The 12,933-nt window shown below is 43.0% G+C and overlaps 1 protein-coding gene across 4 annotated transcripts in view; it reads right to left on the bottom strand.

The window, feature by feature from the left end:
- The window catches only part of BRF1 (BRF1 RNA polymerase III transcription initiation factor subunit), a 310,658-nt gene that overhangs the window by 213,504 nt on the left and 84,221 nt on the right, over positions 1 to 12,933 (bottom strand). For all 4 annotated transcript variants that reach the window (XR_008307877.1, XM_053252511.1, XM_053252521.1 and 1 more), the window contains one exon: positions 3,099 to 3,130. Coding sequence is in view for 3 of the 4 variants with exons in the window: in XM_053252511.1 (XP_053108486.1) it covers positions 3,099 to 3,130 (32 nt within the window). In the remaining variant the exon portion in view is untranslated. The remainder of the gene's footprint in view (positions 1 to 3,098; positions 3,131 to 12,933) is intronic.

Raw genomic sequence — 12,933 nt, 5'->3', positions numbered from 1 at the left:
TGTTTTTTGGCCAATTTTTGGCACCGTGGGTGATGGTAGGGCATGAGAGAGGACTTTGAGGGGCCATCGGGGGGGGATGACAAAATCCACCATTTTTGTCTGATTTTCTGTGGATTTTCGGCCTCCAGGAACCTCACCCCCCTTCCCAATTCCCATTGCCCCAATGCTGTTATTTGCAGATTTGCTATCTGCAGCTCCACCCCACAGAACAGAACCTCCGTGAATAACAGGGTTCCCCAGTATTGTATGAATGATGTAAGCCACACCGAGCAACAGCCACTTGTTGGGATAGCACTTGTCCCTAGAACAACAGACAGGGTCCTTCAAGAAGCTTCTCCAGGAGGGTGGTGGGCCACCCTCCCCTCCCAGACTGGACTGGAAGAGCAAGAGGGCTTCCCTGCTGACAGGGAGCTCTTTACCCAGTTCACCACAAAGCAATGGCTCCGTAGGTAAACTGTTCCAGGGGAAAGCACCACCTCAACAGTGATGAATACCCTCCATGAGCCTCTGGTGAAGGAGCAGTTGCAGAGCTACGACAGCCAAGGGAAATCTTTTGCAGACCAGACACAGTCTAAGGGCACTTAATTTTGCTCTGCAATTCAAGCAACTGAAGCAAGTAACCGTACATTGGGGTGGGGGGAGATACAGGGTGCTAACACACACTATCAGCATGTGGGCTAGTAGAACTGAACCCTATCTATATAAACTCAATTTCCAAATAAAACCAGCATGATAGCGAGAATGCTATGTTAGGCACACCCTTCCTAACACACTAGTTAAATGTGTGCTGAGAGCTTATTTTTATATATGGAAGAACATTAAATTAAAATCCCATACCGGCAATCTCACTAGTATAATCCAGGAAAAAGTACATTGTCTGATATGCATGAGGGTGTCAATGAGTTCAGGTGCAACTAACAGCTGAAAACCCAAGTAAAAATTCCTTCCTGACCCCCCAATATAATGATGATCACACACTTTGGACGCAAGACATGCACCACAAGTTTTATTGTGTTTGACAAAAAGCCATTACAAATGTTTGAGAGTAAGACCTCTCCAAGCGAGTTCAAGGGAACTGAACCAGAGTGCAATGCCTTTCAAGACAATAGTGGCTATAATTTTCCATGACCACAGAAAATTCAGAAATTTGCCAGAGTCCTGATTATAATAATGTTAGGGATACTTGAAGAGTTATATCCAAGCTTTAAAAAAAAATACACAAGTCATACATTACACAGCAAAGCAATCTTGTACTAATTAAAAAGAGTTGAGCTTTTCACTGAGCTGTGTTAAGCTAGATTAAAAACAAGCCTATGTTGTGGCTTGGCTTGCACATATCCCCTGCATTTAGATAGAACCCACTCTTGTTATTTCGACACCACCTATACAACAGCCTGGATTCCTCATTATATTGCACAGAACAGTGGAACAACTTCTGTTCGCCAAGTACTAGTCTCTGGATGGTGCCCACTAACTAGTAATAATTCTGCCTGGCTGCTAGTGAGCACAAAATCACCTTGCAAAGATTTATAATGTTGTATAGTAGCTCATATAATGACAAGTGGTTTGAATGAAATTCCACTCTCCTCTGGCACACTGTCAGAATAGACTGTATTTTTAGAATGTTAGTCACTTTAAGAATCAAATTTATGAAATTGTTGCAATTCCAGAAGGTTCTCTGAAGTCCCGCATGGCCGACTGGGGGATGCCAGTTACTAAAGACAGCTGGGGAGGATAAAAATAACCTCCACCCACCAGCTGAGAATATAGCTAGATATGGGGCAGACACATAAGCAACGCAACATACATCTATAACTATTGGGATGACAGTCCTTCATATATACTTGTACGAAATAACCACCTTGAGTACTTCAGTTCAAACATTCTGGTGCAAATTCACCAAGGGCCATAGCCTGAAGCTTAGCCAACCATCATCCCAAATATCTATGAAAAGAAAAATGGGAGCACCACGGGCATCCATTTTGCAGAGGGCTGATTCCCATTAAAGACATCTTAGATGATTAATTGTACGGGTTTCAGTCAATTAATCAGCTGATTAATTTGCATGTGGTGTCATGCTTTTCTACACAATCTTGGATAATCACAATAATTCTGAGGCAAGCAGCACATGCCCTTTCTTTTTAAATGGCACACGCATGTGCTGCAGAAGGAGGTACATGGGAACATAGGGAGGTGCCTCGTACCAAGTCAGACCCTTGGCCCATCTAGTCAGTATTGTTATTGTCTGCACAGACTGGCAGTGGCTTCTCCAAGGTTGCAGGCAAGAATCTCTCTGAGCCCTATCTGGGGATGCCAGAGAGGGAACTTGGAACCTTCTGCACGCCAGCATACAGATGCTCTTCCTAGAGCAGCTCCATCCCCTAAGAGGAATATCTTACAGTGTTCATACATGTAGTCTCACATTTAAATGCAAACCAGGGTGGACCCTGCTTAGCAAAGGGGACAATTCATACTTGCTACTACAAGACCAGCTCTCCTGTGTAGGAAAAGAGGGAATGCCTCTTAAGCTCATGCTTGCCACCTGCAGTTTTTATAAACAGAACTCAAAATAGTAATTTTAAAAGATCTGTTGCTCAGTTTATCAGGGGTATCTTTTTAGGTATTTTAATTTTATTACTCTAATCACTGCAGCCTGCATTTTGTACCATTTGTCATAATTCTCTCTTTCAAGTTAGCCCACAAAGGCTTTGCTAAAATATTCTCTCTCTGGCTTTGAAATGTGCTCTTTATCTCATCAGTCCGTTTTTTTCAATATTTTTATAATAAAAAATTAGTTTGAACACTGTGCAGAATCTGACCTTGCACCAGCAGCATAACCATTTGCATCACAATTATATCAACTGTTGGTTTGTTATTTGCAGAAGAGAGCGAAAGACACCAAACACTTGATCTCTAATTGCACAGAACAATTATCCCTGATTTACAATCCCTGTGATTTTCCTGTCCAGTGCAGCTAAACCAAGAGAGAGAAATAATTAAAGCTTCCAAAATAGCACCAACATTACTAGCTTTCTTCTTATATTTGTTTGCAAGGGTTAACGTTTGAATAGAACATTTAAACAAAGCAGATACAATACCTGGAGGAGGTCGCTGAGGTCAAGCAGCATGTCTGTGATGGAGGGTTAAGGAACTTAATGCATACTTGGGCCTGCTGTATCACTATTTGACTGGCAACTGGGAAAGGAAGCAAAAGCATTTTATTCTGAAAGCACATGAATAGGGCGGCTGGTTATCTTCGTTTGTTAAAGGATGGCAGTGAGGGTTTTTCAAACACACACAAAACATGCGCATTTAAGGTCTCTTGGGATTTAGCAAAAGGTTGCTTAGCATTTCAAACCAACATTCTAACCAACAAAAAGCACTGATTTCATGGCAGAACTCAACATTACAGAGAAGCGAGGCTGGCACCAAAAATTAGCAGTCTTCTAGTTCTCTCCCTTTGCCCATAGCTTCTAGTGAAACGGAACACACGAGGCAACACACTACAAATCATTGTGCTGAGTTTTTCCTGTCCCCCGGCAGGGAATGAAGTAGAGCAGGGGCCGCGAAACTCACTGTGTGACGACACCGTAATGCATCTTCACTAGATGTTACAGAAAGGACGAGGCCCGAGGGGAGGCACTGCTGCCATTTTCAAAAACAGCCTTAGGGTCTCCCAGTTTGCTCCAAGTTTTCAGCAACGCATGGATTGATTACCAGCTGCATATTCTTCTTAAGAATAGCTGAACAGAGACACTCCTGGAAGCCAGAGAATGGAAGCTGCAGAGAAATGTGGGAGGGCTTGTAGCACAAGCTTTTGGGTGAAAGAGGTCCCAGGATCAATGCACAGCACCTCCCACCTTCTCCCGCAACCCTGTTACTTTAAAGACCTTTAAGTTAGGGCTGGAGTGCCTTCAGCTTTGGAAACCCACTGCCAGTCCGATGATGGAAACCCCCTTTTGGAAACCCACTGACAGTCAAACACTGGACAAGATGGACCAGTGTTTTGACTCCACACAAGACAGCCTGGGCTGCACCGTAATGTTCAATAAACTGAAACAAGACCGCTGGTGAAGCAGCACACATTGTCCCACTGCATCTCTACCGGCTGGGAAGTTGGCTTAGTTTCTTCTGTGCATTGCATGGGTGAGTGAAGATCAAAGCTCCCCCGGAAGAAGTCATGGGATGCAGAACTGAAAGCCAAGCTTGCCGGCAGATCCGCAAGTCAACCATCAAACTACCACAAGACTCCAGCCCATTGATGCTCTCTGGGGCGCCCCTGCAGAGACTGCAGCACCCCATGGAAAGCAGAGGCTAACCAGACACACGCAGCATCAACAGAACATGACAAAGAGACAGATCTAGTTTTACTGGTTGGAAATAAGCAGAAAGGGCATATTTATTGGTTTGCAGAGTAGTAATATGTAAACGTCAGCCTATGCCCTTAGCACGGGGTTGTGCAGAGCAACACATTCAGACTGGCTTTTCCTTTGCAGTCTACCAATACTGTTAAATTGAACCACTGAAGCACCAGGAGGATGAAGTGGAGGGGAAGGAAGAAAGAAGAATCAATTCAATTACAGAAGGGAAGACAGCCATGTCATGATAAAAAAAATTGAGTACACAAATACCATTCAAGGGAGTCACAACCAAGAAGTTTAAAACCAAAATGTGACAATGGCTAACCCTACAGATATATTTTTTAAAATACATAAGGTTTTTTGGGGGGAGGGGACACAGTGGCTGGCATCCCGAGTAACAAATCACTTGCAGAAGAACTTTACGATAGTGCAAAACTGTTGTGCTAGCTAGTAGTGCTGGTTACACAACAGTTGCACATCGGCATCACACCTCCTTATTCCAATGGGAACTTTTATGCAAGAGCACTATAGCACAAAAGCACTCTTGCACAACCCCCATTTTCAGTGCAGCCAGGTTAACTTCCTGCTCCACCGCATAATAAATACATAAAATAAAATAAATATTTGCTCATTCCACAAGCAGATCCTTGGTCAGGATGTCAGCCACTGAGCTTAGGAACAAGGGTTCTCATTCGATTAAATTTTAATTGCACATATTTTAAGAGAGTCAGCATGGTGTAGTGGTTAGAATGCTGGACTAGGACCGGGGAGACCTGAGTTCAAATCCCCATTCAGCCATGAGACTTGCTGGGTGACTCTGGGCCAGTCATTTCTCTCTCAGCCTAGCCTACTTCACAGGGTTGTTGTGAGGAGAAACTTAAGTATGTAGTACACCGCTCTGGGCTCCTTGGAGGAAGAACGGGATATAAATATTAAAAATAGATAGATAGATAGATAAATTTTCAAATGAACAATGTTACTGGAGGAAAGAAGGCATAATTGTTGGATGATGCGTATGCTTATCTCAGCAAGCAGCATCTTGGAAGAGATACTGTACTCCCATCATATACAAGATCTCTGCAAGGTCTCTCAGCTCTCCTGCTTCTGTTTGTCTTGCTGCGCAGTTGACTCAAGGAAGCTTTTCAGGTGATCCAAACGTTCTTAGCTATTCATGTTATCAACAGAATGTTGCAACACTGTTAAGAACATCAGACCTATTAACTGAGGACTGCTCCTTACAATGCCTTGACTATTTGGATCCCAACTACAAAATGCAGAGTTAGTACAATTCCTTTTAAAATACTAAGCAGCAAGCAGAACAGTCAGTTCCTAGCTTGCGTGTATCATAGTGAAAATTAATTTCTACATGTGCGTGCCTTTCATAGCCGATGGGCCGTGTGTACATTTTGTACTTCAGTATTTATTTACCCTTGCATATCACCCTCCACCCTGGAGGCCCAGGGCAATATCATAAGCAGTGGCCCTAAGATTATCAGGAGGTACTTCCTTTGGTCAAGCCAATACTGACTTCCTGAGGACTAGTTCATAGCAGCTAGTAGACTGTCAAGAAGAAAGTTCCTGGTTCAAATTTCACTTCTGCCATAAACTACCTGTTAGGCAAGCCACAAGATAAGCTGCCACCAGTCAGCGTAGACAATAATGAGCTGATAAGGCAGATCCTTGCGTTCAAACCGTGCCTGCAGGCTTGAGTCTTGTTATGCAGACTCGGATCTCGCGAAATTTCAGGAGGGTTTGCACTAACGTAACTGGGCCAAACTGGGCCAATCCAGAGACTATTTATTTATCTATTCCATTTCCATACCACATTTCCTAAAAAGGAATATTTATTAGATTTATTTAAATTTATTTATCAGAGTACCAGAGAATCCTATCTACACCCACTACAGTACTTTCACTTCTGCTTACCTGCCCCCTTAAGAAGCAACCTGAATGCCACATCCCAAGCTGCTTTTCTCATTCAGCAGAGCTTCTGTTCATGCATGCCTAAAGAGGATCTCTGCACAGTAGCCAAAGGGAGCAAAATAGTAATATGTACCATGAAGATATATGAGAAGGAAAACTGCCTCCCAAGGCAGCAACCAGTACTATAAATATTGTACTACTGATCATCATGCAGTACATTGATTCCCAAATTGCGAGCCACAAGAGAACTGCTAACATGCCACAAGAAATCAAACAAGCTCTTACGAGCCCCAAGAACCAATTCGGTGGGAAGCATCCCTGATCCACTCCTCAAATTTGTTTTCTTTCAATCAAGAGGAACAACCTGATAAGTGACTCATGTAGGAACACAGAGGGCAAGCTCTTTACAAGGCAGGCAATTCTTAAAGGTAAAGTGTGCTGTCAAGTCGATTTTGACTCCTGGTGCCCACAGAGCCCTGTGGTTTTCTTTCGGTAGGAGGGGTTTACCGTTGCCTCCTCCCGCGCAATATGAGATGATGCCTTTCAGCATCTTCCTATATCGCTGCTGCCCAATATAGTACCTGCGGAGATTCGAACCAGCAACCTTCTGCTTGATAGTCAAGCATTTCCCCGCTCTTACAAGTCATTAAACATTCTGATTTTTAAATATTATTGTAAAACATTTTATGGAAAAAATCTATACTTTTAAAATAATATTAACATTAAATCAACAATAATCATCATCATCATCATAAAAACTTTTCCCCTATTGTTAACAAGTGCCTCCAATTTTAATTCAGAAAAGGAAGGGTACTTCAGTGATCAAAAGTCTGGGAGACACCAATATATTAAATTTAACACCAAGCCGATTTAATATGCTGAATCCTTTTCAGCTTATCGACCAAAATACCACCAACATCCTTCTCTGGGAAAAACTAATAGGAGGGAACATTTAATCAAAAGATTGCATTGACCTGCAAGCACCTCCACTAATAGGACATCAGGCACAATCAACAAAGAGGTCAGGTATGCTTAAGTCACACTGAACAGAAAGACAGATGAAGCACGTTGGTCACATTTTGTTCCATGAAATTTAGGATAAAAGTATACCTTTCCTTAGAACAAGTCTACCATTTTGATGCTGCTCTTCCACTTACCCACTAGAACGGCAGATCATTCAGGAGGACAACATTAGCCCTATTAGAGCATTACATTGTACTTGGATTTAGATTAGGGATATGCACAAATCATGATTCGATCACTGATTCACAGCACAGCACAGGCACAGTGCTGAGAGGAGATCAGGTACCTATCTGCAGCTTTCTGCTGTGGTGGCACATGCACAGCAGCCATTTGTGTGGTCAGCAACCATTAAAATCAAAGGGACTGGAGAGCTGGAGACCTGCAGAACACAGTATTTCGTTTTTCACACTTTGGGTCCTTTTTTGGACCATTTCCCATCCTCTGGGAACCTAACCCCCATCCCATTGATTTTAAGGCCGTTATCGGCATTTTCGCACACTGCAATTTAAACATTAAACAAAAAAAGTTAATTCAGTAGGAAAACACACACGATTTAGTTTAAACAATTGTAAAATTAACCTGATGCAGTTCAGCAAATTCTACTGATCTATTTTTAAATTAAACTTTTATTTAAAACCTGTACACCAAGATTGGGGGTGGGTGGAGAAATTTATTCACTGACCACTTAAACTGGCACAACTTTAATAAAGTCAGTGAGATGACACCCCTTTAAGAAGGCACAACTGTCTGAATATATAGTTTTTTAAACTTGCACATCACACGGGCATTCAACCTTGTGTGTATATTAATGCACATCCTTTCTGGAAGTTTTAGAGAGTCTCTCTTGCAGAAGGGCCTACTTCTGCCTCAAGTCAAGAGCGTGTAAAAAGCTGGGTTTTGTTTTTAGTTTTTTACAAGCAAAGAACAGGTGCTGTCAGCATAAATGCTTCTTGGGAAGTATCTCCATTGGCCTAGTTAGAAGGTGGAATCTATTCCAGCACTAATCTTACTCTCGCTGTCAGTATCCATATCCTGTATCCAACCTGTGTCTGTCATCACTGTGGAACAGGGGTGGGCAAACTTGGCCCACCACCTGTTTTTGGACGACAACTACCAGCACCCCCAGCCACAATTTATTGTGGCGGAAGATGATGGGAGTTGTGTTCAAGAGCAGTTGGAGGGCCAAGTTTGCCCTGCCCTGAAGTGGACAGGAGACCAACACAATAGAAGATCCTTTGCTAAATGGCACACAAAGATCAGAGGGGCTGTACAAGCAGATCCAACCTCTGACAAGAGCTGCACACAGACACACCCTTGGACAATTGTTTTACCATTGTAACAACAGGGAGAGGCTTTATTACAGTTTTCAGAATACACAGAACTAAACATAACCTTGTTGGTCTCATATCTGTTCCTAGCCAACCCTTCAAATGTAGGTATAAAGCTGCCGCCGCCATGACCTACATATATAAAATCCAGATCCCTAGCTACATCACACCCTGGCATGACCCAGAAGCAAAACCACGCATGGGGCTAGGCAGAGCTAAGGGTGGAGCTCTGAAGCCGACAGCAGAATTGAGCCTCAATAAACTGAGTCACAGAAAGGGTTTGATCCCCACTGGTCCAAGGGTACCATGCTGTTTTCTTCCATGTAAGTGAAGTGTTGCCAAAACGCTCTTATAGGAAAGTGCTTCACTTGTGGACAGAGCTGCACTGACAAGAGGCTTGGCCTTCACTGGCAAGGATTTGGCAGAAGTGTGCACACTGCATTGGTGTCCCCAATGATTCACAAATCACAAAGGACCAATCACTGGGTCCCCAAGATTCACAAATTCAATAACAATGATGGCATCTTGCTGAAAGAGAGCCAGGCTGGTGTCGTGGTTAGAGCTAAACCTAGACCCACTTTATGTAGGGGTCCCTCTGAAAGTAATTCAGAAGCTCCAGTTGGTGCAAAATGCAGCAGCCAGGTTGGGAGAACTTTGAGACACCACATCACCTCTGGGCTGAAAGCATCACACCGGGTGCCAGAGCAGTTCTGGGTGAAATCCAAGATGCTGGTAATTACCTATGTAGCCCTTAATGACTGATGCCCAGGTTATTTAAGAGAGCAACTTCTTCCACATGACCCCCATGGCTTGTTAAGGTCATCGGGAGAGGTTCACTTGCAGTTGTCACCAGCTCATCTGAGGGTGACTCAGAGCCAGGCCTTCTCTGTAGCCAGCCCTTGAGTTTTGGAATGAGCTCTCAGCCAGAATACGAGCTTTGCTCTTTCTATGTGTGTTTTAATGACACATCTTTTTAACCAGGTGTTTTAATTTTAAAATTTAATTGTGGCTTTAACTGCTTTAATTGGTTTATTTTTGTAAACCATCTAGAGATTGTTATTAGGCAGTAGATAAACTTAATAAGAAAGGTCTAGCATACCTTTAATCTCACTCTGACTTGACTTAATAATATTTTACAGATAGACATTGTGGTGATTTCCCATTATATCCTATGAACCAATGCATCAACCCTGATACATAGAATGACTTGATCCTGGCTTGTAAAATTATCAGTTGATAGACACTTGTCTCGTATCGATATCTGATCGGACCTGATGAATTTGGTCAATGCACAGCCCTACCAAACAGCAAAGCAAAGTGTAAATCTGAGGCCTGCCTACCGCAATAACTGGGAATGCTTAGATGCCTGTGACCACAAAGAATGGGAAATGTGTCATTTGCTACCCATGGGCTAGGCTGTGTCATGCATTCTGCAAGAACAATTATCAGTAGGAAGCAGTTGTAAAAACACCACTTTGTTCTAAAGGTCTCTTTTTTGAGGGAGGAAGAGGAGGAGAGGGAATGAGAATGAATGCAAAAGTTTGGGAGACTGAATCACAGCAATAGTGACATCATTCCCAACAACTTGGGGGGAGGAAGAGGAGAAGGTCAGGAGGATGGAGCAATTAGCACCCGAGGTCTTTGCTGATGCCGAAAGGCAGACACAAATCAACATTTATGTGTCCTTGGGAGGATCCAGTTCAATATAATCCATGCAAATGTTAAGAGACCAACATGCGGTCAAGCCCCCTTTGTTTGTTATCCCTTTGGCGAAGTCATTTGCCAAAGCTATTTATAGGTATCCATTTAACACAGATCACAAAAAGGGGCTATATAAAAGTACAAGGAACCGCTAAATACAGCAGAGTTCAAGTCTAGCTCTAAATGTCCAATTATCTACAACAGCAGGGAAATGGCCCTCAAAATGACCTCATGCTATTGTGTCCACTTGCATCAGTACACATCATTTGTATCTAAAGGCAGACACACAGAATTTGCAAATGATGGAAAAATGTGTGTGGTGGGAGGGAGATAAACAGGCCCATAGTCAGAAATTTCTGGCGAGAAGGCCTAAAGGGGCAAGGAATAATTGCAAAGCAGCCAGAACATAAATGCAATATGTCTAAACTTAGTTAATTGTATGACTTAGTGAGCAATTGGGTAACTGCTACTACTATTTGTATCTCCACAAGTAAAAGGGCCACAGATTTTCACTGAAAAGAAAAGAACAGCTGAATGTTCAGGGAAAGATCTGGAATATCCCAGAGGGGGGCAGGCCCATGCAGGCCTTCCTGTGACTACTCTCCTGGAGAGGGAATACAAAAATGACGAATATTTATATACCACTTTTCAATAAAAAGTTCCCAAAGCAGTTTACATAGATATAAATAAAGAAATAAAATGGCTCCCTGTCCCCAAAGGGCTCACCATCTAAAAAAGAAACATAAGATAGACACCACCAGCAGCCACTGGAGAGATGCTGTGCTGGGGGTGGATAGGGCCAGTTGCTCTCCCCCTGCTCAATAAAGAGAATCACCACTGCTGTGAGGGAACAGACCTCACAGCAAAGTTCTTAGGATTTTTCCAGGCACACACTCATAATCATTTTTTTCAAGCCAACAAAGACACGGGTGGAGAGACCAAGTGCATATATGGAATTGCTTGCAAATGCCTACACATTTCTTTGCATGCATCCCAGAATACTAAATGACAGGGCTGTTCACATGACCCTAAACATGGTCGAAAGCATACCCAGCCAGGGAAGGAGAGCCGTGCATGTCCCCAATTGGCAGTCTTATTTTTGCAAAGAGCAAAGTAGGAACATAGGAAGCTGCCATATACAGAGTCAGACCATGGGTCCCTCTAGCTCAGTATTGTCTTCACAGACTGGCAGCGGCTTCTCCAAGGTTGCAGGCAGGAATCTCTCTCAGCCCAATCTTGGGGATGCTGCCACGGAGGGAACTTGAAACCTTCTGCTCTTCCCAGAGTGGCTCCATCCCCTGAGGGGAAATATCTTACAGTGCTCACACTTCTAGTCTCCCATTCCTATGTAACCAGGGCAGAGACCCTGCTTAGCTAAGGGGACAAGTCATGCTTGCTACCACAAGACCAGCTGCCTTCTAACCAGGAGGAGGAGGAGGAGGAGGAGGAGGAGAGAGTAATCGTGTGGGAGCTGGGTAGACAGCTTTTTGTCCAAACGTGGATACTCTGGTAGCGGTTGGCAAGACCGGTCACAATATTCATTCACGGATATTTAAAACCCTGGTTGGTGAGGGATGGCTGTATTTAAAAAACTTTGATTGCCACCTCCCTTCCCATCACTATTCTACAAGCAATTCTCAAAGCTTTAAAACAGAGTTGCAGCGAAATAACCTTCCTAGAAGAATCAGAACCAGAACTTCTCCCTCATAAATCAACATAGAGCTAATATAATTAAATGTAAAGCGATGCAATTATTGAATTAGGCTCATTAAATGCCACTCTTCATCTTCATCAATACCCTATTGTGCAGTGTGACTAAACAATAAAAATAATCAGATAGCAAACAACAGTTAATTCTATGACATTTTGAGTAAATTTTGGATTAATTAACTCCTGAAGAGGAACTGCCTGCATATGCACCACACACACTGTTAAGAAAAAATTGTGGCTTGTAATGGCATCATGAACATTCAAAGCCACAGAGGCTGCCTCCAGTTTGTGGGAGATTATAAAAGGGGTGATATAACATACCCTTCACTGAAAAACCAATAATCCAAAACAAGAGAAACTTTAAAAAAAAATTGTGACAAGGAAGAGAACATGAAAGATCCTCGGGCAGGAAATCAAGGATGTTAAACCTGGGAAAACAGTGTTTTTCAGAAGCTGGGAAAGTTTTTGTTGTTGTTGTTTTTAAAGATTAGGAACCTAAAAAGAGCTCTGTGGTCTCAGTCAGTGTTCTCTCTAATTTTTTCATTATTGTGTAGAATGCATTTTGTTCTGGGCAGCAGTATCTAGGCAGTGTGTGGACACATGCATTCAGAGTAGGGCCTTCCTGATTCAACCTGAGCGGGATCTAAAATTAACTAAGCAGGCATCAAAAAACATGTGAGCACACGCACATGCGCACACCATAGAGGGAACACTGGTCTCAGTCAAAAGAGCGACATTCTGTGTTCCATGCTGGCCGGCCAGATTACTTTTTTAAATCCACCAGCAAAGCAACAAGGTTAGGGATGTGCTGGAACGAGATTCGACTGTCCAAATCATCGGCACTTCCCTCGAAATTTGAGGGTTACCACAGCCCCTTTAAAGCAGAG

The sequence above is a fragment of the Hemicordylus capensis genome, chromosome 1, assembly GCF_027244095.1.
Source record: "Hemicordylus capensis ecotype Gifberg chromosome 1, rHemCap1.1.pri, whole genome shotgun sequence".
In the NCBI taxonomy this organism is placed as follows: domain Eukaryota; kingdom Metazoa; phylum Chordata; class Lepidosauria; order Squamata; family Cordylidae; genus Hemicordylus; species Hemicordylus capensis.
The sequence above is the reverse complement of the archived record's forward strand: the minus strand, read 5'-3'. Positions and strand labels throughout refer to the sequence as shown.